The sequence below is a fragment of the Halichoeres trimaculatus genome, unplaced genomic scaffold (genome assembly GCF_033239565.1).
Source record: "Halichoeres trimaculatus isolate MK-OKI-2021-1 unplaced genomic scaffold, fHalTri1.1 fHalTri1_scaffold_12, whole genome shotgun sequence".
Classification (NCBI taxonomy): Eukaryota; Metazoa; Chordata; class Actinopteri; order Labriformes; family Labridae; genus Halichoeres; species Halichoeres trimaculatus.
In genome coordinates this window covers 1,562,303-1,584,983 of record NW_027437190.1, presented here as the reverse complement: position 1 = coordinate 1,584,983, position 22,681 = coordinate 1,562,303, and the positions used below count along the sequence as shown (strand labels likewise).

The following is a 22,681-nucleotide window of genomic DNA, read 5'->3' as shown; positions in this document are numbered from 1 at the left end:
GGGGCCCTTCCTCTCCTTCACACCTCCAGTGGCGGACAGAACTTCAGCCAAAAATCCCTGTAATTAAAAAGAAACACAGCGGCAGTGGGGGTGCACAACACAATTCAGCCAAATGAGCTCTTCCTCCTAAGCCAGAGTGCTACTACAACGCGGCAGGCAGAGTTCCTCACTCTGCCGCTGCTGTAAGGAGGCGTCGTAACACTCTGGACTTTCCTTCTCAGTTTGACTCTGCTCCGCTGTGCTCGGCTGCTCCGCCGGGTTCGGCGACTGACTGGTCTGCGGTGCTCGGCTGTGCTCGGCAGTGTTTGGCGGCTGTCTGATCCACTGTGCTCCGCTGCTGTCTGATCCACTGTGCTCGGCTGCTCCTCCATTGTCCTGTCCACACGTGTCACCCGTTCTGCTCCTTCCGGCGTTCTCCTCACTTCCAGGTGTGCCACAGGTAAAGTTGTTCCCTCCGTCATCTGATTGGCCACAGACCCACTCTGTTCTCCCGCCTCATTGGGCGTCTCTGGGGGTAGTAAAGTTCTTCACAGGTGCAGGTTATCAACATAAAGACTGTCCCGGCAGGAAGTAATTAAAACATACTAAAAACCATGCTATAAATAAACCAAAAACAGTAAAAACAATCACCCAAAATATAAAACCATGCAGAATAAAAACAACTAAAACCAATACTTCTGCCGTACGACACTCACTTTCAGATTAAGACCTAATAGGAATCCCAAACACTGCATTGAATAGATTTAATCAAAATTCCAATGGAAGTAGTCACATCCTCTGAATACAAAGTGATAGAGGAGAAATGATATTCATATTGCCATGATAGTTGTTTTGCTATGATTGCAAATAACTCTTTGCTGAACTTGTTATACATTCAGTCGACAGAATGACACAGACCTCAATAATGTCATGGACGACATTGAAGAGGTAGTCCTTGCAGCCCAGGAACTTAAAGAGGTGACCACCAGAATCAAGGAACTGATTGAATGTACACACAGAGAAGGACAGTCAGTGCACCGCTCCTGCGAGTTGCATGGGCAATGTACGGCTCTAATATTTCACAGAAGTAGAGTGGTCTGGGTCGTGAGAACCTATAACTCTCATACAGGGAATCGTCGCTTTGATCGAGTGGATCTGATCGATCTTCAAAACACCCTTTCTCTTCGTAAAGCTCTTCTTACAACTTGTGTTCCTCTGTCCACCAAAGGGCCATCGTTTCTGAGAAGCCCATTGGCCAGTGGGAGGGGCTTTTGTATAGGATCTGATTCAACCTCCGACTTATCCTGCTCCAGAGCAGGATAGCCGTTCAGAGTAGGTCACCATGGTGATCTACTCTGATAAAAAAAAGGAACCGGCTTCGTGCTATCGGTAATCGGGAGTTAACCCTGAAGTTATCTCGCTAAGACACTAATCCTGCTTCGTGATATAGGCCTCAGCTTCACTGCAGCCAGGATCACCACACATTGTTAGGTTTTGTTTTGATAAAGTATAAAACCACAATGTACACTCACAAAATTATACAGAATTAAGCAAAACTACATTTTCAACACTAGAACAAACACTTTGTGGGGTATTAGATCAAATAAAAGATTTATGAAGTGCAGGTTGTTACATTTTTTTTTTCAAAGTACTGAATTGGTTGAATATATTCTTTAAGTTACCTGCAGAAATAAAAAACAAACAAACATGCTTTCCCATCTTTATATTACTTACAAAAAAGCCAAACACATTTTGAACATGAAAAACAAAATCTTCATCCATCTTTTCAGAAATGAAAATTGTAGTTGTTGCCAGAAACCTTTCACAATCGGGTAAAACAGGAGTCCTCCTGGACTTTCTCCATGTCTATCATCTTCAGTGTTCACATGCAATGAACCTTGGTATATGTGAGACTACAAAGGATTAACTGAACCTGTCCTTTGTGGCACCCAAAAGGAAGGATTTCTCAGTTGTATTTGGAGGAGTGTTTGTAGGCTGCAGCCCCTGAATTAGGACATAGCCCACATGTATTGTGTCGCTGCCATGTGATTGACTGATTAGATATTTGTGTAAATGAGCAGTTGAACAGGTGAACCCAATAGAGTGACTGGTGAGTGTACATATTGATTGAGACCAAATGTGGATGGATGACAAGTTTACATCTCTAAACAGGGTTTTAAATATGTCAGGTGAGTTGTTGTCTGGTGTTGTGTCATGACCTTGGTTCAAGTTTATCCTTTTGCCTCAAAAAAAGTGAATGACTTTTAAAGACTTCAAAATTTGATCTATGAGTGATGCAACTTGGACTTAAACATGAATACTTTGACCACAGTGGGCACCAAAATCTACACAAACCAGGCCTACTGTGTCATGTGATAAGAGAATAACTGTACAATCCGAGATTTGAAAGACATTTATTTTCCCATAACCTTAAGTTACAATATTCTAAATGGGAAAAACTACTTACACAGTATACATATCAAATATTTATGTATCTCAGTCCTGAAAAGAAAAACTCAGAGAGTGTTTGTTGTTCTTTTCTAAATAAAGTTCTGCTGGATTGAATCAAGGCAGTCCATTTGTGATTTGAGTGTTTCTGATACTAAGGACATACAATTAACCTGCAGAGTCTCTTTGGAATAAAAACTTCCATCAATTCAACTGTTACTTTGTCTGGGAGGTTGTGGAAGTTGTGATGGGGTAAGGACCACGCCCTGCCTCTGTAGGTGTCTCAGGATGTCCAGGATGGAGTCCAGCTCCAGACGGAAATACTCCAGCTCTCTGCTTTTGTCCTGAGCCAGATGTTTCCATCGCTCCACCTCTGACTGCTGATCAGTGCTCAGTGTCTGCCACAAGCTGCCAGTCACCTTTAGGGAGAGGTCATCAAGAATCTTTGTCACATCTCAAATCCAGTTTGCAAGTTGGAGTCTAAGCCTATAACATCCAATGTGTCTGCGACAACACATTTGTGCAAGTACATTTTGAAAGACCGTTATTTCTAAACAGTTTGCACAATCAGAAATATTTCAACAGTTTGTGAAAGCTGAGATGTTGCTCTTTTAGCCAATATGAGGCTTTTAGGGTAATTTCACTCAGGCATTTGAGGAATCCCAAGAAGATACACAGAGTGCAGAAAAATGGGCTAACGCATTGACTCACAGGACATTTTTTGACCATTTTAGAATCAAAATAAGAATAGAATAGAATAGAATAGAATAGAATAGAATAGAATAGAATAGAATAGAATAAGAATAAGAATAAGAATAAGAATAGAATAGAATAGAATAGAATAGAATAGAATAGAATAGAATAGAATAGAATAGAATAGAATAGAATAGAATAGAACTTTGTCATTGCAACAAGTGCAACAAAATTAAGGTCCAGGCAGGCAATTTTGAGGCTCAGGGTTTAAAGGGTTAAACATGATGTTAAGCTTCATTCAAACACTTGATGGAGTCATTGTGCGTACCTGCTGTAGCTCTTTCTCTCTGTGGAGGTGTCTAAGCTCCATGTTGGTGATCTTCCTCTCCAGGCTGCACAGGAGTTTTGCCCCTGGACTCTGAGTTTCTTTAGCTTCCTTCAGCTCTCGCAACAGTCTAGTTAGCTGAACAGAAAGAGGAAACAAGACTATTCAGTTTAATGAAAGTAAACTGAAAAACACGATCTTGTCTACATTTTAATGTTACCTGATAAACAAAGAGAAAAACTCTGCAGCATTTTAGCTCCACATACTTGATGGGTACTTGCTCTTCAATGGCCTACATTTGGCCTGAGCTCAGCTAAGTGAGGGATAAATTTGTGTATCATAAAGAGGATAAACATCTTACTGTCTGTCTTACTGTGTTTTCATCAAGCGAACAATTTGAAATACTACAGTAAAATCAAAAAATTTGGGAGGCAAAAGATTGATGGTATCCTGAGGACTAAATGGAAATTAATGATTCCTATAAACACAGGAAATAAGAAATAATAACAATTTGACAGAGAAAAACTGAGCCTTTTATCCTTAACATGAAAAAGCATCGCACTTGATCAGATCAACACCTGTTCTTGCAGAGCGGCCTCTCGAGTCCTCGACATGGTCAAAGCACTCTTTGCTCCCTGCAGCTCTCTGATCTGCTCTTGTAGATGTTTCACTGATATCTGCAGAGAAAAGTCAAGGTTAAAGAAGTACTTTCAGAAGTTTCTCAATGTACTTACAACAGAGTAATCCTCTGTCACAAATATACTGAGGCAGGAGAAATTTTACTTTTTGTGGATTAAATTAATGAAAATACTGGAAAAAAAGCTGTAATGTTGCCAGAATAAAGTTTTAAGGAAAAAGATAACAGATTCACAAGAATACAGTTTAATTGTGTGAGAAAGAAGTTGCAATTTCCCTTTAAAAAGTGTGACCTAGAAAAATTCAGAACGAAATACTTCATGGTTTATTAAATGACAAATTTACATACAAGACAACAGACAACAAAAATAATTGAAAATAGACTAGAAATTGAAAAACTGAAGAATCAGCTGGAATGAGATCCTTGCAGCTCACCCGGCTCCCGATCATGATGGAATCACCAAACTTCTGCTCCTGCCTCGGTCTGAGGTCTGGTCTAGATTTCAATTTTGGCGTTCAGAGTCCCACACCATTCAACCACAGCACTGAAATAAGTGTTGAGTCCCCCCAGGCTGAGGCTTTCCTTCTGTTCACAACCCTGCCATACTGCTGCAGTGCCCACCCAGCTGACTCCACCCTCCTGACTCTGTGTTGATCCTTCATCTCCTTCATCTTCCTCCTATGGCAAGCTTTGGCTCTGGTCTTGCGCATGACTCTCCAGACAGTCTCCCTGCCAACTCCAACTCTGGCTGCAACTCTGTGGACAATTCTCCATTTCTTGTTCCACATCATCCTCTTGATCCTTCCAGTTTTCAGTCCTCAGATTTTGTATTTCCCTCCCTCTAAGCTCTTCTTGGGATAGAAACGCTCAGTGTTCACAAAGTTCTTTCTGTTGAAATCAGTCAAGTTCCTCAGAGTCCCGACATTGATCTAAGAGAAATCATAGTCCCGTCTGCCATCCAGAGGAAAGTTGCAGAGATTGCCAGCTGAAAAGTGCGGCTCCTTTTCAAGTTTAACTTGCATAAGATGCCTCAGATACTTCTTACAATCAGAATTCATTTTTGGTAGCAAAGGAAGAACTAATGTCATGTAAACCAACGCTTCAATGTGGAATGAAATGTACACACATGAAAAGTACACACATCTAATTTGTACCCGAGTTAAAAAATACATCTAAATTTAAATTGATTATGTAACAAATCATGAAATACTCCATCCTGAATTTTGCTGGGTTACTCCTGTGGGAAATATCATGGGGAACCAGATGTGCTCTTTGGAAACAAGAAACATTTTGGCTGCAGTCTCTTTTGAGCTATTAAAACACTTTAAATTTGCTTGCATGACTTAAAAAACAAACGTGTCAGTTAGTGTAAAGGACAGCATGATCATTGCCAGGAAAAAGGGCATTTTAACTGCTCAAAAGTAAGTGCCTCTGACCTTTTTCTCATCTGACATAAAGAGGGAGTCGAACACCAAAGCATGCACTGGAATGAGGAACATAAATCAAACTGTGCACAGACTGCCCCTCTTCATCAGGATAGATGAAGGTTTTACACCATCAAGTCAGAATCTTGATTCTTCTGAGAATGTGTGGTTGTTAATAACATACTAAACTTAAACCTTTGTTTGTGTCTTAGGTTTCTTCCCTTGTGACTTCATTCTTGTAACGTTAGATCTTCATTATTCAAATCTCCATTTTTCCTGCACATGCTGTTAGTTGTAAGTGAGCCTGTACCTCCTGAATTTGAAGCTTATTGGTCAGCTCAGTGACCTTGGAGGCAGACTGCTCCAGGGCAGGGGTGGCACGCAGCTGATCCAATGCCCTGAGGTGTTCTGCTTTCAGAGAGGACAGCTGCTCTGCAGAGTTCTCCTGCAGCCTGACAGAACACAATTACCTTAGTCATCTGTTTGATCACATTTAAAAAGCATGTGCTGGGTTATGTTTTCCCCATATGTTTGTAGTACCTGCACAGCTCCTCCCTTGCCTGGGTAGCTTCAGCCATTAGTGCCTCCTTTTCTCGCTCGCTTTGCAGCTGCAGCTGCTCCAGGTCTCGTCTGAGATCTACGTTCTCCTGCTGCACCTCAGAAATGTTGCTGCCTTTTGAGAGGATGAAACACGTATAGTAAATACTATGTAAACACTAACTTTTCAGCTTAAAATAATGGAGCTTTGATCTAAGCATGCAGATGGGGGGGGTGTCTGTCAGTTGATGTCCTCTGTACCTATGAAGACGGTGGGTTGGTAGGTTTTCTCGTACTGAGCAGTCGAAAATGTTTCTTTCCCTCCCCGTGGTTTATCTTCAGGAACTGAACTGAAAGTTTTTGCAGGTCCTGGTTGTTTTTTACTCTCTGCAAGACGAGGTTCTGGTCGTGGTTTTGGAACAAACAGCATGCTCCTCCCTTCTTTCTGCAGTCTCTCCACAGTGTAGTTTAGCTCCTGAATGGTTTGGGACTTAGCAGCAAGCTCCTGGTTCAGACGCTGGATTCGAATGCAAAACGCTGCCTCAGCCTGTTGCTGGTGACGGGTTGGATTCGACTGGGCCTAAGTGGGAAAAAAATATGTGTTTGATTCTGGATTAGAGGCTGACATTTTTTCGGGAATCCCACGGGTCACGGGATTCACACGGGATTCATGTGGGATTCCCGCAGGATGGGAGTCAATTTTACTATTAGTCACGGGATTGGGACGGTACAGGATTATAAATTAACTGGAGCAGACAGGAGCGGGAACCGATCAGGAAGACACAATATAATATGTGACATGTGCCGGCATTTTGTAGTTACTTTCCCATAAGCCTACACTAAGGTAGACATTTTTGTTTGGATTGAGGGAATAAATGGCTCCTAAAATGACCACAGATGAACTGTACCTGTTTCCATATCTTTAGAAACAAAGCTCCATCACACAATGTAATCTCAAAAAGAATGGGGAGAAAATCAAACCAAATTCAATCTATTGCCTAAAAACTTAAAGAAGGGGGTGAATGGGAGCAGGAGTAGGAGTCATTCTGAATGGGAGCGGGATGTGAGTGGGAGTCATTTCCCCGGAGTGGGACGGGGCAGGAATTTTTTCTGTAGGAGCGAGATGGGACAGGAGTGAAAATCCAATCCCGTGTCAGGCTCTTCTGTTTGCTCCAGCTCACAGTGAGGGGCTGTTTACACGACAATGGTTTTAGGGTGAAGCTCAAAAGTTTTGTTGCATTTCGGCCTCACGACCTAAAATGCAAACTTTTAAAAACGGCCTCCAGAGTGGAATTTTTCTGAAATGCTGCTGATAGCGTTGCCGTGTAAACTGTAGATGACATCAAGCTCCACTTTGCGCGAGCCCATACAACATGACATTAGTACTGTTTTTACGATCGTTGCGAACTACCGTGTTGAACAAAAGCGGCTTCTGGACAAGGCATTTATAGCCCCAACTAAGCATGCCAGGCCTGACATGCTTACTGCAGCTTTTCAGTCCCTCAGCGCTTCTGTGTGACCGAAGATTTTTTTCACTGGATTTTAGCGTTTTCAGATGAAACATTGTCGTGTAAACAGGGCCTGAGAAGGAAGCTATATAAAGCCCTGTTTTACACGACATTTCATCTGAAAATGCTCAAACACAGTGAAAACAATCTACATTTACACGGTAACGCCAAGGGATGAAAACACTGTAGTAAACATGCCAGGCCCGTAACTAGCACTATAACTGTCTTGTCCAATTGTTTTGCAATTTCGTTGCACTTGTTGCAATGACAAATAAAGTTCTATTCCAGAAGCAGCTTTTGGTAGATCTCCACCATCTTGACCTGAGTAGAGTTGAGCCGATCATCTGGTATATTGGCGAGTACTAAGTGCAGAAGTGGAGCAACACATTCATATTTTGTTGAAAGACAGTCAGCAGATTGTACAGCATAAGCACAACATGGTTGTCGTCAGCATTTCTTCTGAAAACACCAGCTTACTGTTTACACGGCAACGGTGTTGGCAGCGTTTCAAAAAATTCAACCATAGATGCCATTTTCAAAAGTTTGCATTTTCGGTCCACTGAAACACTGTTTCTGTGTAAACACAAGGCCAAAACGCAGAAATACTTTGTGTTTGCGTTTGTTGTGTCATGTAAACAGCCCCTATGTGTTTTTAAATAAGCTCCTGAAACACAAACCTTTTGTTTTAGCTGCTGGCATAGAGACTTGATCTGGTCTTGGAGGGTTTTTTCTTTCTCCTGGTGGGTTTCCTGTGCACGCTGCAGCTCCTCCTCCAGGGTTTGAATCTTTGACATCCAGGGCTCAGCCCTAGTTTTGGAATCTGTGTCTTCAGACAGCTGCTTCTGTTCCACCTGCTGCTCCAGATCTGAGATCTGCTGTTCATAACGGAGCTAAACAGAAAGAACATGAAGTCTTCAGTTTTCACAAGCATTTTTTAACACTTTGAAACTCCTCTCAAATGTCGCCTTTAAAGTATCCAAGTGTGATGTTGCTCATGACCAATATTTTTTTGTTCTTGGTAGATCAAAGACTAGGAAACGTATACTTCACTTGTTCATCTAGCTATGGGTCTGAGTTCCAGTAGGTTATCTCGAAAGGTGCGAATCCATCAGGTTTCTTACACGAAATCATGGAAAGTAAGGAAAAAAGATTTCCACTCTACTTTGATCTGGTGAAACTGTTGCTCCATGGCCTGCAGGCTGCGTTTGGCCTCCTTGTCATGACTCTCTAGCTCTGCTTCCAAACATTGGATCCTTTGCTCCAGCAGAGCATTGATCCTACTCAAGGTCGTTTTGTCAGTGTCAGCATCCTCTGAACCACCAGCTCTGGCAGCAGCATGGATCAGAGCAGGGAGAGAGTTGGGGTTTCTCCGTCTCAGTTTCTGCTCCAGCTCCTTTACCTGGTGAGGTCAGAAAGGCTCTTTACCCTCAGAGAGACCAGGATCAGGGAACAGAATCTGAGTATTCGGTCATCCCATGGATGTCTCTGACACACCTGCCGCTCCAGGTCCTGCATCTTCTTAGCTTCAACTGTTTTCTCTCTGGCTCTCCTCTGCTGCTCACGGCCCCGTTTGTTCACATCTGAAGTCAGTTTTTCTATCTGAGAGGTAAAGACATGACATGTTTATTCTAGAGAGATGCACAATATACAAAGCATGGGTAAATTACCAGCCCCATAATGAGATATGTGTTTAACTAATTAGTGCCAGAACAGTTTTACAAGAGAAAAGCAACAAACTCAAAGTGTTTTTTATCTAACTGTTAGAAAGTCTACACAGAGGGGGGAAAGACTCCTCAAGGTTAATCATGCTGGGACGGTTAAGTCACCTGAAAAGTCGTCCCATTGAATATAAATAATCAAAAAATAACAACAGCTGCCGCTAGCATTAACTCCCAGAAAATGGAGGGTGTCATAGAGCCAATTGGAGAACTGCAGAAAGCAGAGCAGACAACACAAAGCTAAAGAAATGAATTAGGAAATCAGTGAATTTACAGCACTTGAAAAGTCACTTCAGCTTATGAACAGACACAGATACTTGAACTAAAGATAACGTAAAAAAAACAGAAGGCATGAAGCAGAGCCTCACCTGCTCTTTGAGCCTGTGTATCTCAGCTGTAGCAGTCTTCAGTTTGCTGGCGTCCCTGTCCAGCTGCTCCTTGTTCTCAGCACACCACTGCAGCTTCTTCTTCAGAGCCGATACTTCCTCTCTGTGCTTCTCCTCCAACACCACCAGCTCTGAAGTCTCCTCCTCTGACACAATCAACATTCAGTCAACATTACAGTCATTCTTTTTCTTTTTTTATATCCTGGTTTCAAAAATTGTGGATGTAAATTCCACCACCACTACCATGAATCTGGCATACCTGAAACAGACACAGCTTGAGGTTTAGAGAGGTCTCTTTCTTTCTTCATGAGCTGCAGGTCGACCTCCTGGGCCTTCTTCTCCAGCCTCAGTCTGTAAACATCTTCACACATCTTTGCCTCATTCCTCTGCACACAGAAAACATGTCATAAGATAGACAGTTTTTAGTTACAAAAAAAAAAGTTGACACTTTCACATGCACTGCTAAAATAGTACCCAACATGGATGGATGGGCTGTGGAGTATGGCTGAGTTTGCAGCCTGACTTTGAGAAAACCTCTTCCTGCAAGCCCCCTAGTTTGTAAAGTATCCAGACCTAAATGATCTGAACTTTCATAAATATAATGTGTGAAAATTGCGTACTGTAATGCACAAAACTTGTGATACATATAATGGGGCGCCAGTGGCTCAGTCCGTCAAGACTTGGGTTTATTGATCAGAGGGTTGCTGGTTTAAGCCCCAGTGCAGACTAAGATTGGGGATTGGGCTGATAGCTGGGGAGGTGTTGGCTTACGTGTGTGTGCCCTGGGTGTAAATAAGGCTCTAGTTCTCATTGTGTCGTAAAACGGCGCTACCTCCTCTGTAGAGCCACAGCTGGCTACGAGGCGCTCGCCGCTTAGTGTATCAGTCCGCGCGCGCGGATATAAACAAACGCAGGTAGAGACACGTCGAGCATTCACGCTTTATTTAGAGAATTTTCAGCGCGTTGCTTTCACACAAAAACACTGCTAAATAAGGCTCTAGTTCTCATCGTGTCTCTTTGTCCTGGCAGACTACCTGCGTTTGTTTATATCTGGCACGCCGCGTGGGCAGACTGATACACTAAGCAGTGAGCGCCTCGTAGCCAGCTGTGGCTCTGCAGCGGAGGTAGCGCCGTTTTACGACACAATGAGAACTAGAGCCTTATTTAGCAGTGTTTTTGTGTGAAAGTAACGCGCTGAAAATTCTCTAAATAAAGCGTGAATGCAGACCAATATCAGATTTTTTCGGTGGGAGTCCATTTATTTGTGTTTTTGGTCAAGTAAAATATGGCCGAGGAAACCTGCAGACGAGCAGGGAGGGGGTGTTTGGTGCGTGCGCTCTGGGCTTCTGCTGCACAAAATCACTGCTGTAGGGGTCATTTCTGCCCTAAACCTTGTGATAGGACCCAACTTGTTCCATCCCGGAGTATCACTTTAAACTGTGGATATGTATATTTACTTTTTGGACCTCCATGGACCTAGAGCAAACATATGTACAGTATTTCAGGAGGAGTGAATCTGTTGTCTGAGATGTGAGGGCAAGAAAAGAATCTGGTAATATAAATGCTGCACAGGCACGGCTGCATTTTGTGGATTGTGACTCACCTGAAATGTGTCTATTTGAGCAAGCAAGTCTCTAATACGTTGAGTGTGATCCATAAGGCAAACATTTCCAACAGGCCTTGAGTTTGTAATTATCTGGTCCCTGATAAATATAGAAAAATACCATTAACAGTAAAAACAACACATCTGCATCTTTTTCAATCCAATCAAACTTCATTTGTTAAGCACTTTAAAACAACCACAGTAGACCAAAGTTCTGTACAGGAGAACATATAAAATACAAAGCAGCTTACATGAGATAAAAGAACATTACATGTAAAATACAGAATCCATTTCAAAGACATTAAATGTGAGTAAAATGAAAGAAGCACTCAGAAAACCAAACTGATATATAAAGTCAACGATTATTGTGTGTCAAAGGCCAGGGAAAATAGGCACGGTCCCCTCTGAGTTCCACCTGGTCCTAGGCACCTTCAGGAGCAGCTGATCAGGTGACCTGAGAGAGCGGCTGGGTGTGTATGGGTGCAGAAGCTCAGAATGATAGAGCAGGGCAGGACCAATGAGAGATTTAATGATCATGCTAAATACTTGCAGTCTTTCAGAAATAAAGTCAGTGCAGAGAATTTTTGCATTTCTATGATCACTAACCTGTGGAATAAATGAGTAAAGCTTTTACGTTCTACAAAACAATTCTGAAATGTAACTTTATATCTAACATTTTGAAATCAATGCCATCTTTTAAACATTTAAACAGATTTATTAAGTAATGAAACATTATGGTGCACTAAACATCCATCTTCTTCTTACTCTTCTTCTGTGGAGTTAATTTTTGATGACTACAAAATGCATCTTTCATTCACAGTAATCGAAAACGCTGGAATCCATCCATCAACAAATTAGTCACTTTTTTTTTACTGTTACAAATGTACTGAGCTCACCTGGTGAAAGCTAGCTGGTTCAGCAGAGTCTGGTTCTGGTTAAACATGGCCTCCTCGTTGGCTTTACTCTTTGCTTGCTGAGCCTTCATCTGTAGATACAGCTTCTCATTTTCCTTTTTAATGAGAACAACCATTAAAACAGTCAAGTTATAAGAACCCGCAACAAAACAGGAACACATATCATAAAATCATAAAATCTCAACACAACCCAACTTCAACTTTTCCTGACATTGGAGCTGGAGCTGACAGTTGGAAAAAGAAGTTATCGGAACATTTAAAGGAATAGATGTCACAAGCAAAGCATTTTAACAGATAGATATTAACAGAGACTCACCTGTTGGTAACCTTTAATAAGGGTCTCCTGCTCTTTGATCTCTTTGTCCATCTGTTGAAGCCTCTCCTCTGTGGCAGAGTCAGTGGCCTGCCCTGATCTCTTCTTCTGACTCATTTCTTCTGCACTTGGCAGCTGAAGAGCAGAAACACAGCTCAATAGGTTTATTATGATGTTTAAAAGTAATTTTTGCACTCTGCTGGATCAGTACAGAACAGATTGGATCTGTAAAGCCTGAATCTGTTTTGTTTCCACAAATAACTGTGCCCTTCTTGATAGGCAGCGTGTAGGCTGGATGCCAAAAGCTGCGCCAGCAACGTAATAGTGCGACGCCATAGCAGCACGACACAATTTACCATTCTAATGAGCCCAATACAGAAAAGAAAAACGTGACATTGCAAACAAAAAAGAGCAAAGATGGACATCCAGCAATTTATCTTCTACGTGACTGTCATGTGGCTCTTTGTTACAAAGTGCGATTAAGCTTTGTTTCAGAGAAGGCTGTGAGCAACCAGGAGAAATACAGCAGCCACTGTTACACAGGAAGTGAAGATTCTTTCCACATATCAAGAAACTGCATTGTTCCTAGCTCCACCTCCTGGGGTCAGATCAGTGTGTCTGGCACCCCAACAGCAGGGTACTAAAAAAGTGGGACAGTACGAGCTGGTAATTTGGGGACCTGCCCCAGTTTAAGTCAAAGGAAACGCCACAAAATGGGTGTCGTACCTAGACAAACTGAACCTAACGGCTTGGTGAAAAAGGGGCTTTGACTGGTACTTAAGTCATCTGCTGTATTTTCTAAGAAAAATGCACTCTTTCAGTGTATCCTCTGAGATGATGACCCTGTTTTATTGAGTCAGTTTTAATGTTTTGCATTATTGCCTGGTAAGGTAACAGAGTAGTCAAGTCTTTCTGAGCAACCCCTACAGCAGGCAGCTGGTCAGAAAGGTGACTTCTGTCTGCAGAGCCAGATCATCCTTCCTATGTAGAGTTTAGTCTTCATCCCTCAGGCAAACAGAACAGACTGCCTATGGGGGTTGTTATTGTAATTTTATTGTCTTTGTTTTCACTGCTTGGGACGCCCCATCTCCTGCTTCCTTGAAACACCATCTCCTGATTCCTCAATAAGCTTCCAGACCCTTTTGTCTTATGTCTAGACCTCTAACACCTTCTGCTCCCCTTGAAGGCTCTGTCTCAAAAGCTGCGTTTCCACTAAGGAGACCGCTTTGGTTCATCTCCATACGGTGCGCTTTTTGCAGCGTTTCCACTGACTCATCCCGGGACAGATCCCTAAAAACCGAGACGAGCCGTCCCACTTTTTTGGGACCCTTTCGTATGGGTGCCAGACTGAACCGATCCGCTACGGCGTCGCGCTATTGTTTAACAGCTGTGGCTTCCGGCATGCGGCTTACACGCTGCCCACCACGAGAGGGCACAGTTTGCTGTGGAAACACAAACGGGATCAGGCTTAACTGTACCAAACTGTCCCAAACCGTACTGAACCGACCAGGACTGCTTGGTGGAAACGCGGCTAATGTGGATTCCTACAGCAGACAGAGGGCCGTGAAGAGTACCTGAAGAGGGGGTGTTTTCTCACAAGCATAAATGTTTTACTGGAACAATGTTCGAGGTCTTTCTTCACTTTGACCACTCGGGTGCTTGACTGACCTTTTTTTTTTTTTTTTGCAAGGAAAATAAAACCTTGCTGGCCAGCAGAAGTCTCTACTTCAATCTTCACTAGAAACAGGAAAATTGCCACAACATGAAGACTTAACAGGGTATATGCTGAAATCCTGAGGTTGATTTCAATACCTTTTTAACACTTTTTAAATAACCTTTCAAAAAGTTTAAAGATTTAATCGCGACTTTCAGTTGTTGTTGGCACCCCTCTTTAACAGTTTTAGTTTGCATCTTAACATAAATTATGTAAACTGTGGAGAACTAAAGTTGAAAGAATAAATAAAACTAAAGGCAGGTTTATGGAAACTCTTACAACAAGTAACAACAGTTATTCAAGGCCAACTTGCTGAAAACAAAAGAGAAATTATTACATCATTTTCAAAATTTAGGACATGTGCCTGAGATTGTGTGATTTGCTTTAATGTTGTATTTAATTTCTCTTTTTAAAACTAGTAGTGACGTTAATTTATAGCTGGTTATTGTTGTATCTTATTGTAACTAGAGTCTTTATGTATATATTTTATTTTATTTCTATTTTTGTATTCTGACTCTCTGATATTCATGGATATTTTTGGAGTCAAAGCTTGAATACCTGTAAAACTTAATACCTCACAAAACCACAATTAAGACATTTTAATACTTTTCATGACCCCGCAGGCACCCTGCTTAAAGGCGTCAGGCTTTGTTTGAACCTGCTGCTATTTGTCAATAGAATAACCGTAAAGTTTGCTTGCCCATGCACTGCACTTTGTCTTCTTTTATCTCTTTTATCTTTTTTTATCATCTTGTGTTTCTTGCTGGAGGATCTTTGCTGGCCTTCATAGTGCATGTTAATTTTCTTTATGTAGAGGATTTATTTGATCTTTTATTTGTCTTGTTTATGCATTAATCTGTCTCCATCTGCATACAAATTTACTCATGGGGACAATGAAGATACCTCTGACCTTCGACACTGAAGATTCTTTTGCAGGGATTTTTCTTTGATGAATAAGTCAAACCCCTGAAAACTCAGCTAAAGGTGAAACATTTTCTTACCTGGATATTTTGATGGTGATCTGCAGCCTCAGCATTAAGGCTAGAGTCCATCTGCTGCTTCAGGACACTCGCTGAGGACTGAACAGATGACACCAACTCGCTGCTAACCCTTAGGCCTGGATCTGCTCATCAGAAGTCATAAAAGACATGTCAAACACAGATCCAGACTCAGCAGTCTTACTGTTCGCCTTTAAGTCATCCTTATTTTGCATTTCATTTTTTAAACAGAACAGAATAGAATAGAACAGAATAGAATAGAAAATAATAGAAGAGAATAGAAAAGAATAACTTTATTGATCCCAAACTGAGAAATTGTTGCTTTTTTTGGTTTTTGTTTTGTTTTGTTTTGTTTTGTTTTTTAGAATAGAATAATTTACCTGTGGACTTTTCTTTTTCCTGGTTCTTTGGGACTTTGTTTTTTCTCCTTGGATGCTGCAGAGGACTAGAAACAGTAGACTGGGTTTTGAATGCAGCAGCTCTTCTTGTCCATGAAGACCTGGAAGTCGCTGTAGTCCTACCCTCCACTTTTTGACCTCTTATGGAAGTTGTAGCAGGTTTCCTCAGTGAGAATGTAGAGGGGTTGGAAAAAGTGGAGCCAAGGGAATCCTGGGGAGAAAAATTCAAAGATAAAACTTTAAAAGATAATACTTTTTTGTATCCTGCTATATAGATATATTGCCATATTTTCTAAAGTTTACTGCTCCACTTTGTTTAGCTGAATTCTCTCTGACTTGTCCTGAATTAACAATAACAGTCTCACTAAATGCCCCGCCTCTCTCTGCCTCCATGAACACTATTTACATTGGAAAAGAGTCATAATCATGCTGATATCGGATAATTATTGATACTGATCCATGATATATCCTACAAGTGATTCTTCTCATGTCAGATCAGACTTTTTAATTACACACTCCCACACAGAGGTTACATCATTTCAGTTTCTTTCTGTGACCAATTAATACAACAGGGATATTTTATCACAAGTGAACATGCTGCGCTCCTCCAGCCTGAATGTGAGTAGCAGAAACAAAGCGGAGGCACACATTCAGGCTAAGCAGACGCGCAGTGGCTCACAGAGTTTGTCCTCCTGCTTTCTGCCTTTTTTGTAGGCTTAAATAATCTTTGGCCAGAGACGTGAATCAAAGAAAAGTCATGTCTTGGAGACATTTCCAGAACAAGCCCAATGCATTTTGGTACGCCTTGGGAAAGGAAAAAGGGTGATTTCTGCAGGAAGCAAAGCAAGCTTTAATCAACGGGTTATTTCGACATTGCACAACAATTGTTCCAAGTTGTTTTTTTCTTGTTAAATTGTCTTTTTATTAGGAAACGCACAATTTATTTTACATTACTTATGGCTTTCAATACCTATCAGACTTCTTCGCTCCTCTTAGAGGTATTTGTCTATTTTTTGTCCTCCTATCCGTTCAGGAAAGACTAGTGCAGAAAGTCTGAATGTCTTTATCCATAAAGCTTTCCTATTTTTTTCCCTTACAGATTGTTCATGCACAACAACATGAACCACAGAACCAGGGAGGCCACCATTTCTAGATCAAACAAAAAAGAAATAAAAACCAATGTGTGGAGGGTTTATCTTCACAATTCACAAATAAAGTAAGTTAAGTTAGATGTTAAATGTTTACATAGTCCATTTGGACCACATCATATAATTTTTTTCTTGTACTCTGAGAGAAAATATTATCTTTTCCATGATATCGATCCCATGTACAATTTCCATCCATTCTTTTATGGTGGATGGATTTACTTTTAACCATTTTCTCATTATGGCCTTTTTACTTGCCACCAATAGTACACCAAGTAATTTTCTTTCATTCATAATAAATTCCAGACAATAAATCACCAATATACAGAGTTTCACATTTAAAAGGAATGTCTGAGACAAAAACATTGACAATATGTTGATGAATCTGTTTCCACTAACTTGTAAAACCTGACAGTTCCAAAATATGTGGAGGTGGTCAGCTCCTTCAGACCCACAAATTCTCCAACAAGCATCACCACCTCCTCAATGTCTTATCTGAACAGGTGTAACAAAAAACGTCTCACCATATTTTTCTAACAGAACTCTTGCCATGTATTTGACACTGTTGAGATCCACTGTGACTGGCATTTTTTTCCAGCTTTGCACAGGAATCAGCACATCCCCCTTCTTCTTAATCAGGGTATATGCTGATATCCTGAGGTTAAATTCAATACCTTTTTAAGACTTTTTTTAAAAACCTTTCAAAAAGTCTTAAGACCTTATCGTAACAATAAGCTGTTGTTAGCAACTAATCTTTGACAGTTGTAGTTTGCATTTTAACATAAATGAGGTAAACTGAGAAGGAATAAAGCTTGAAAGAACAAATGAAACTAAAGGCAGGTTAATTGACATTAACATTCTCACAAAAAGTAACAGTGGTTATTCAAGGCCAACTTGCAGAAAAAAAACAAACCAGAATTTTATTTCATCGTCAAAATTTAGGACATGTGCTTGAGATTGTGTTATTTGCTTTCTATCAGCGCTACATACTGACGGCTACTAACTACTCTACAAACTGAGTTTGTTGTCACATTAGACTACGGATATGTTGGGCTGCTAGCACTACACATAGCTGGTGCCTCACAAAATTACAACTTTGCTTGTTGTCACATCTCAAACAACAACCCTACATAACTGTATTAGTAAATACCTTATCTCATCACATTGTATCCAGTTAAATGGTGATTTGAACAAAGGAAATTTGTTCCAAAACAACTGAGATCAGGGGAAGCTTTCTCTAAATCGTAGGAATCAAAGATCTCAGGTCTCAGATCTCTCAAAAGTCTGAGAAATTTTCTCAGGAGGCTTGAGAAATTCCTATGATCTAGAGATAAATATTTTGAGATGCTAAAGCTTTTTCTCGATCCTCACACTGGTCTGTGATGAGTGTGACGAGCAGAATGAATCGTCCAATCACCAGGTGTGGTTATTTTTGAAGGTTCAGACCCTGAAAACATTTTCCAACCAGATGGACTATTTTTGTGGTGGATATATGGAACTGTCTGTCTTTGGAGTCAAAGCTTGAACACCAATAAAATTTAATACCTCATAACATTAGGGTTAAGACTTTTAAATATTTTTTAAGGGCCTTAATTTTCCCACAACTGATTTATCAACTTTTAATACTTTTTAAGACCCCGCGGACACCCTGTTAATGTATTCCATGCTCTCTTGTTTAAAACATTTTATAACATCGAGCTGGTAGAGGATCAGGCAGGGATTGTATTTGGGTTTCTTATTCTATGAACAGTTCTGTCTGCTTGTTGTTTTCGTAACTTGTACGATAAGAGCTTCAAAGATTTGCCTCAATTCATAGTATCGTTGCTTTTTTAAGAGAAGCTTCTTCTGTATTTAGTGTGTGTTTATATCGGCTAGGTCTTTTTTAGGTTTTGCTATTTTGGACTTGGTCTCACCTTTAAGGGTTTTTGAATGTTGTCAATGAAGTTTCTTTAGTTTCTGTAGTTTCTCTTCAAAGTCATTGAGCTTTTGTAGTTCTTCTTTTCATAAGAGGAGATTGCTGTTATTAGTGCCAGTGCTACCAGTGGAAAAGTTAGTGTTGAGCCCTGGGTCAAGTATAGAAACAGATGCTCATTTAGATCTATTAGTAATGTGACTAGAAAAACATCGTGTTTGGTGCCATTTTGCAATACAAATATGTTTCTTCTGCATTTTCTAAAATATTGAATTGTTTGCTGCATTAACTCTGAGGTCAATAAAAAACAGATAGTGGAAAACTTCCTCACCTGTTGTTTTTTAGTTGCTCCAGCCTGAGATAAAATGTTAGATTCATGTTTATTCTGATCCTTCATCAGCCGATCCTGTCTGATGTTCCATGTCAGGTTAGAGTCAGGTGAGTCTGGAGAGTTGGACCCGTTGCCTTTTGATTCTTCGATTCCCTTTTCCCCAGGAGCTTTGTCAGTCTTTCCTCCAAGCTTCAAATGTAACTCCAAAGAAGTCACATCCTGGAATGTCTTTTCCTGAAGGTGTGGTGTTATTTGTTTATCAAAGTCTATGGTGCTGAAAAATGTAAAGAGAAAGAAGGCTTTATTAATAAAGAAAAATAAAACTTTGTGGTAGAAAAAGCCCTGCATTATCTAGAATCCAGAAGTCTGCGATTCTGAACGAGGAGAAGACCAGAAACAAAGATGCCAGCAGGTGTTTTAGCAGTTCAGTCCAAACCTGACAGGCTGGAGCAAGAAGCCTCTGATTGGGTCCATATTGAGTTGGATGGGTCTCATCAACTCTTCTGCAGTCAAGAGCTCTGCATAAAAATAAAATGCCAATATTTAAGTCACAATGAACTTATCTCAGTCCTGTCAAGCTTAGCATTTAAAGTGGATGTCTGGATGATGATGCATTCAAAGGCTAACTGTGAACAATTGATAAAGTAAATCATCTCTTAAGTGAAGGGTTGGCAAATCAATCTCCAGCACCTGCAGTCACATGTCACTTATATTGGTTGATACACGAATTGTTCTTGAAGAGAAGAACCATTGATAGGCTAAAGAGACTAGTATGTTGAAACTACTGAATGTAGAAGAACCAATACAATCACTATGAAGCCCAATCACAGCTGTCATCCATGTTGAAGAGACTGCTCATGTAAACTGCATAAAGTAGCAGCAGAAAATGGTCTTTAACTGCTGGCTTCCTAAATGAATGCCTATATACATTTTTTCCTCATTGACAAATTAAATTGTCCTTTCATGAATTATAACAGAAAAGATCTCAACAGAGAGGCAGTAAAATCCCTTTTGTTTCCCTAGAAACAGCAGTTCTCTTTAAAGTCTCTTTAAAGAGTCTATTTTAGTACTGAGGAGAAAAATGATTTATTTGGTTCTTAATAGCATTAATAATAGTACATAATTGGCCCAAGTCTTGCTATTTGCACCCTCTCAAGGTCTAATTGTACACATGATACTCAAGTGCATAAATGCTAACAAAGCTCTGTAAATGTTGCTGCAGTTTTGCAGCTGATTTTGATGCTTGGCCCTCTACTCTTCTTGAGGCTGTATGATGTTCTCTGCAAGAGCATGGTGCAGGGAAAGAAAGTGGAATCAGCACAAGGGAACGCTTGTGGCTTTTATATTTTTTCTGCTCCCAAACTGCAGGGGCCAGTGTATCATAAACGCACATCTACTACAGTACTGATCTAGGAGAAGAAGTTGTTTACACTGTTTACAACATTTTTTTCACCAATTCTTCTTCTTGCTAGGTTTGGCCACAATTTCACATTTTTATCACATAGTTATCACAGTGATTTCAGTGTGATAAATTATATCAATGCAAATATTTTTTTTACACTTAAGACACCAGGAGCTCTAGTTTGTCCATGCAATTCTTGTAGGTGTTTGACACAGAAATTGTCTGCATGAAAAGGACTAGGCGAGGGGGCAAGGCTACTAAAATGATGTCATTTCTCAGCATGAACCCACACAAACCTCACGGACGTGTCAAGCATAAACAAAGCTTCATACCACCACCACCACCTCCCTTGGTAAAAGTGATCCACTCTCAAGGCTTCTCCTACCACTGCTATGCTGACCACTCTCAGCTTCCCTGTCTTTTCCACAACTGACATAAGTGTCTCAGCTCAGATTTCAGTGTGTGTCTGGCTGATACCTCCACATGGATAGTCCTTCCAGCATGTCCCTCAACCACAGATCAGTGTCCTGCTTGAATCCTGAATTCTGGCTTAAGAAACAGACACAAGACTAGCTCTTGCCTATCTAGGGTCCCTCATCCAGGTCTACACCCCATTTGGCCTGTTTTGCTCTGCTAGTAAATGACCCCTGGTGCTCCCAGCCCAGCACGGCTCTAAATCTCTAGTCAGACTATTCTCCTCTGTTTTTCCCAAATGGTGGAATGAATTTCCCAAATATATACAATCCGCTGAGTCCTTTTCTACTTTAAGAGATGCCTGAAGACCCATCTGTTCAGGGAACACTTGGGCACTTAATCTGACCCTTCTCCTCTTGGTCCTTGGGGTTAGAATGAACCAGAAGGTGTGAGATTTAGCTCTTGGTGAATATTTAGCACTAAAATGCTGAATATTAAATGTTAAAGGATATTGTTGACATTGAATTGATAGTAGGGGCTTTGTTATTTTAGGAAAAAGGGCCCTTATGGTGGCACCACAACATGGCAGCACCTGTGACCAAATTACTTGAAGCACTTTGTTGCAACAACTAAGGTTTTTCCCTCCAGTCTAAGTTCTTGCTTGTCTTGTTGCTTTGAACGGAAGCATCTGCTGAATGAAATAAGCTAAATGAAATGTGGAATCGTTGAATTGTAGGTCTTTACTCATTTATTAAGGAGTGGATTCATGATGGATGTGGCAGTGAACTAGGTGTTGTTAGTATTTGCAGGTATTTTTCTATTGGGAGGGCTTATTTTACTCCAAATGAACACATTATGGCTTATCTGAATGTAGCAAAACTGCCACACCCCAAAACACTAAAGTATCTTGATTGCAACAGGAAACACAGAAAACAGTCTTGTTGACTGTCACCTTAGCAATATCTGACCTGATTCAGCTGTAGAAGCTGGCTGAAGAGACTGTCCTGTATGGTGAGAAGGAGAGGATGGAGATGTAGGTCTTTTGGTCTTCACTCTGCCTTCCTGATCTGAGTAATGATGATTAACTGAGTCCCCCACCACATGGATCTGTCTGTAGGCCTCGTGAAGAGCCTCCATCTCTGAGCCCCCACTCTGTACACAGGACTGACCTGCACAAAAACCACACTTACTTTTCTATGTAACAAAAAAAACAGATGACAGCAGTACTGTTTTACAGGGTAAATATAATGTTTGCTGAACTACGTTGGATTTCAAATACTATGAATGGTGGGATATAAGGGTAAGGCATCAAGTGTTTGGAAACCACAGCTTAAATTCTGATAAATGTTCCAGAAGTTATTTTTTGAGGTTAAAGTATTTTATACCATGGTCAGTGGGAATTCCAAAGTCAACTGGCGTGCATTAGATTGGTCTAATGCACGCCAGTTGACAGTTAGTTCGGCAAGTTAAATCACCATTGTATCACTCCGCTGTGCGCGTTACCATAGCAACGCGTCACACACATTTCAACGCATGCGAGAGCAGCCTGCGCTCCTACTGGGCCCCGTCTCTAAAGCCTGGCTCACACTACAGGATTCTCGCCCCGATTTAACCCAGATTCGGTCCTCCCAACAACTGGGGAAGAAATCTGGTCGGGGACTAAAATTGGCCAAGGCGTTCTGGCAAGATTATCTTCTAGTGTGAGCGGTTGACAGATAAATCTTTAGCCCCATGATCGTCTCACACACTCGACAGAGCCGCCCGGATGATTTTCAAACATGTTTGATATTTATCTGGATGATTACAACATTTATTCTCACTGAGGATGACAACAGACAATAAGAAAGGGCCCCAGAGACCGGACAACAAACAACACACGCAG

At 40.9% G+C, this 22,681-nt stretch overlaps 1 protein-coding gene across 1 annotated transcript in view; it reads right to left on the bottom strand.

Moving 5' to 3' along the window:
* Positions 1-1,805: 1,805 nt before the first annotated feature.
* The window catches only part of cep162 (centrosomal protein 162), a 45,864-nt gene continuing 24,988 nt past the window's right edge, over positions 1,806-22,681 (bottom strand). Inside the window, exons 11-29 of the mRNA XM_074683155.1 lie at positions 21,768-21,968; positions 19,420-19,501; positions 18,984-19,257; positions 15,578-15,806; positions 15,201-15,322; positions 12,489-12,620; positions 12,155-12,267; positions 11,259-11,358; positions 9,915-10,041; positions 9,638-9,801; positions 9,046-9,150; positions 8,714-8,950; positions 8,229-8,441; positions 6,305-6,623; positions 6,047-6,179; positions 5,817-5,958; positions 4,024-4,122; positions 3,449-3,583; positions 1,806-2,846 (exon numbers count right to left, since the gene is read on the bottom strand). Coding sequence (XP_074539256.1) covers positions 2,637-2,846; positions 3,449-3,583; positions 4,024-4,122; positions 5,817-5,958; positions 6,047-6,179; positions 6,305-6,623; positions 8,229-8,441; positions 8,714-8,950; positions 9,046-9,150; positions 9,638-9,801; positions 9,915-10,041; positions 11,259-11,358; positions 12,155-12,267; positions 12,489-12,620; positions 15,201-15,322; positions 15,578-15,806; positions 18,984-19,257; positions 19,420-19,501; positions 21,768-21,968 — 3,137 coding nt within the window. The 3' untranslated portion in view covers positions 1,806-2,636. The remainder of the gene's footprint in view (positions 2,847-3,448; positions 3,584-4,023; positions 4,123-5,816; positions 5,959-6,046; positions 6,180-6,304; positions 6,624-8,228; positions 8,442-8,713; positions 8,951-9,045; positions 9,151-9,637; positions 9,802-9,914; positions 10,042-11,258; positions 11,359-12,154; positions 12,268-12,488; positions 12,621-15,200; positions 15,323-15,577; positions 15,807-18,983; positions 19,258-19,419; positions 19,502-21,767; positions 21,969-22,681) is intronic.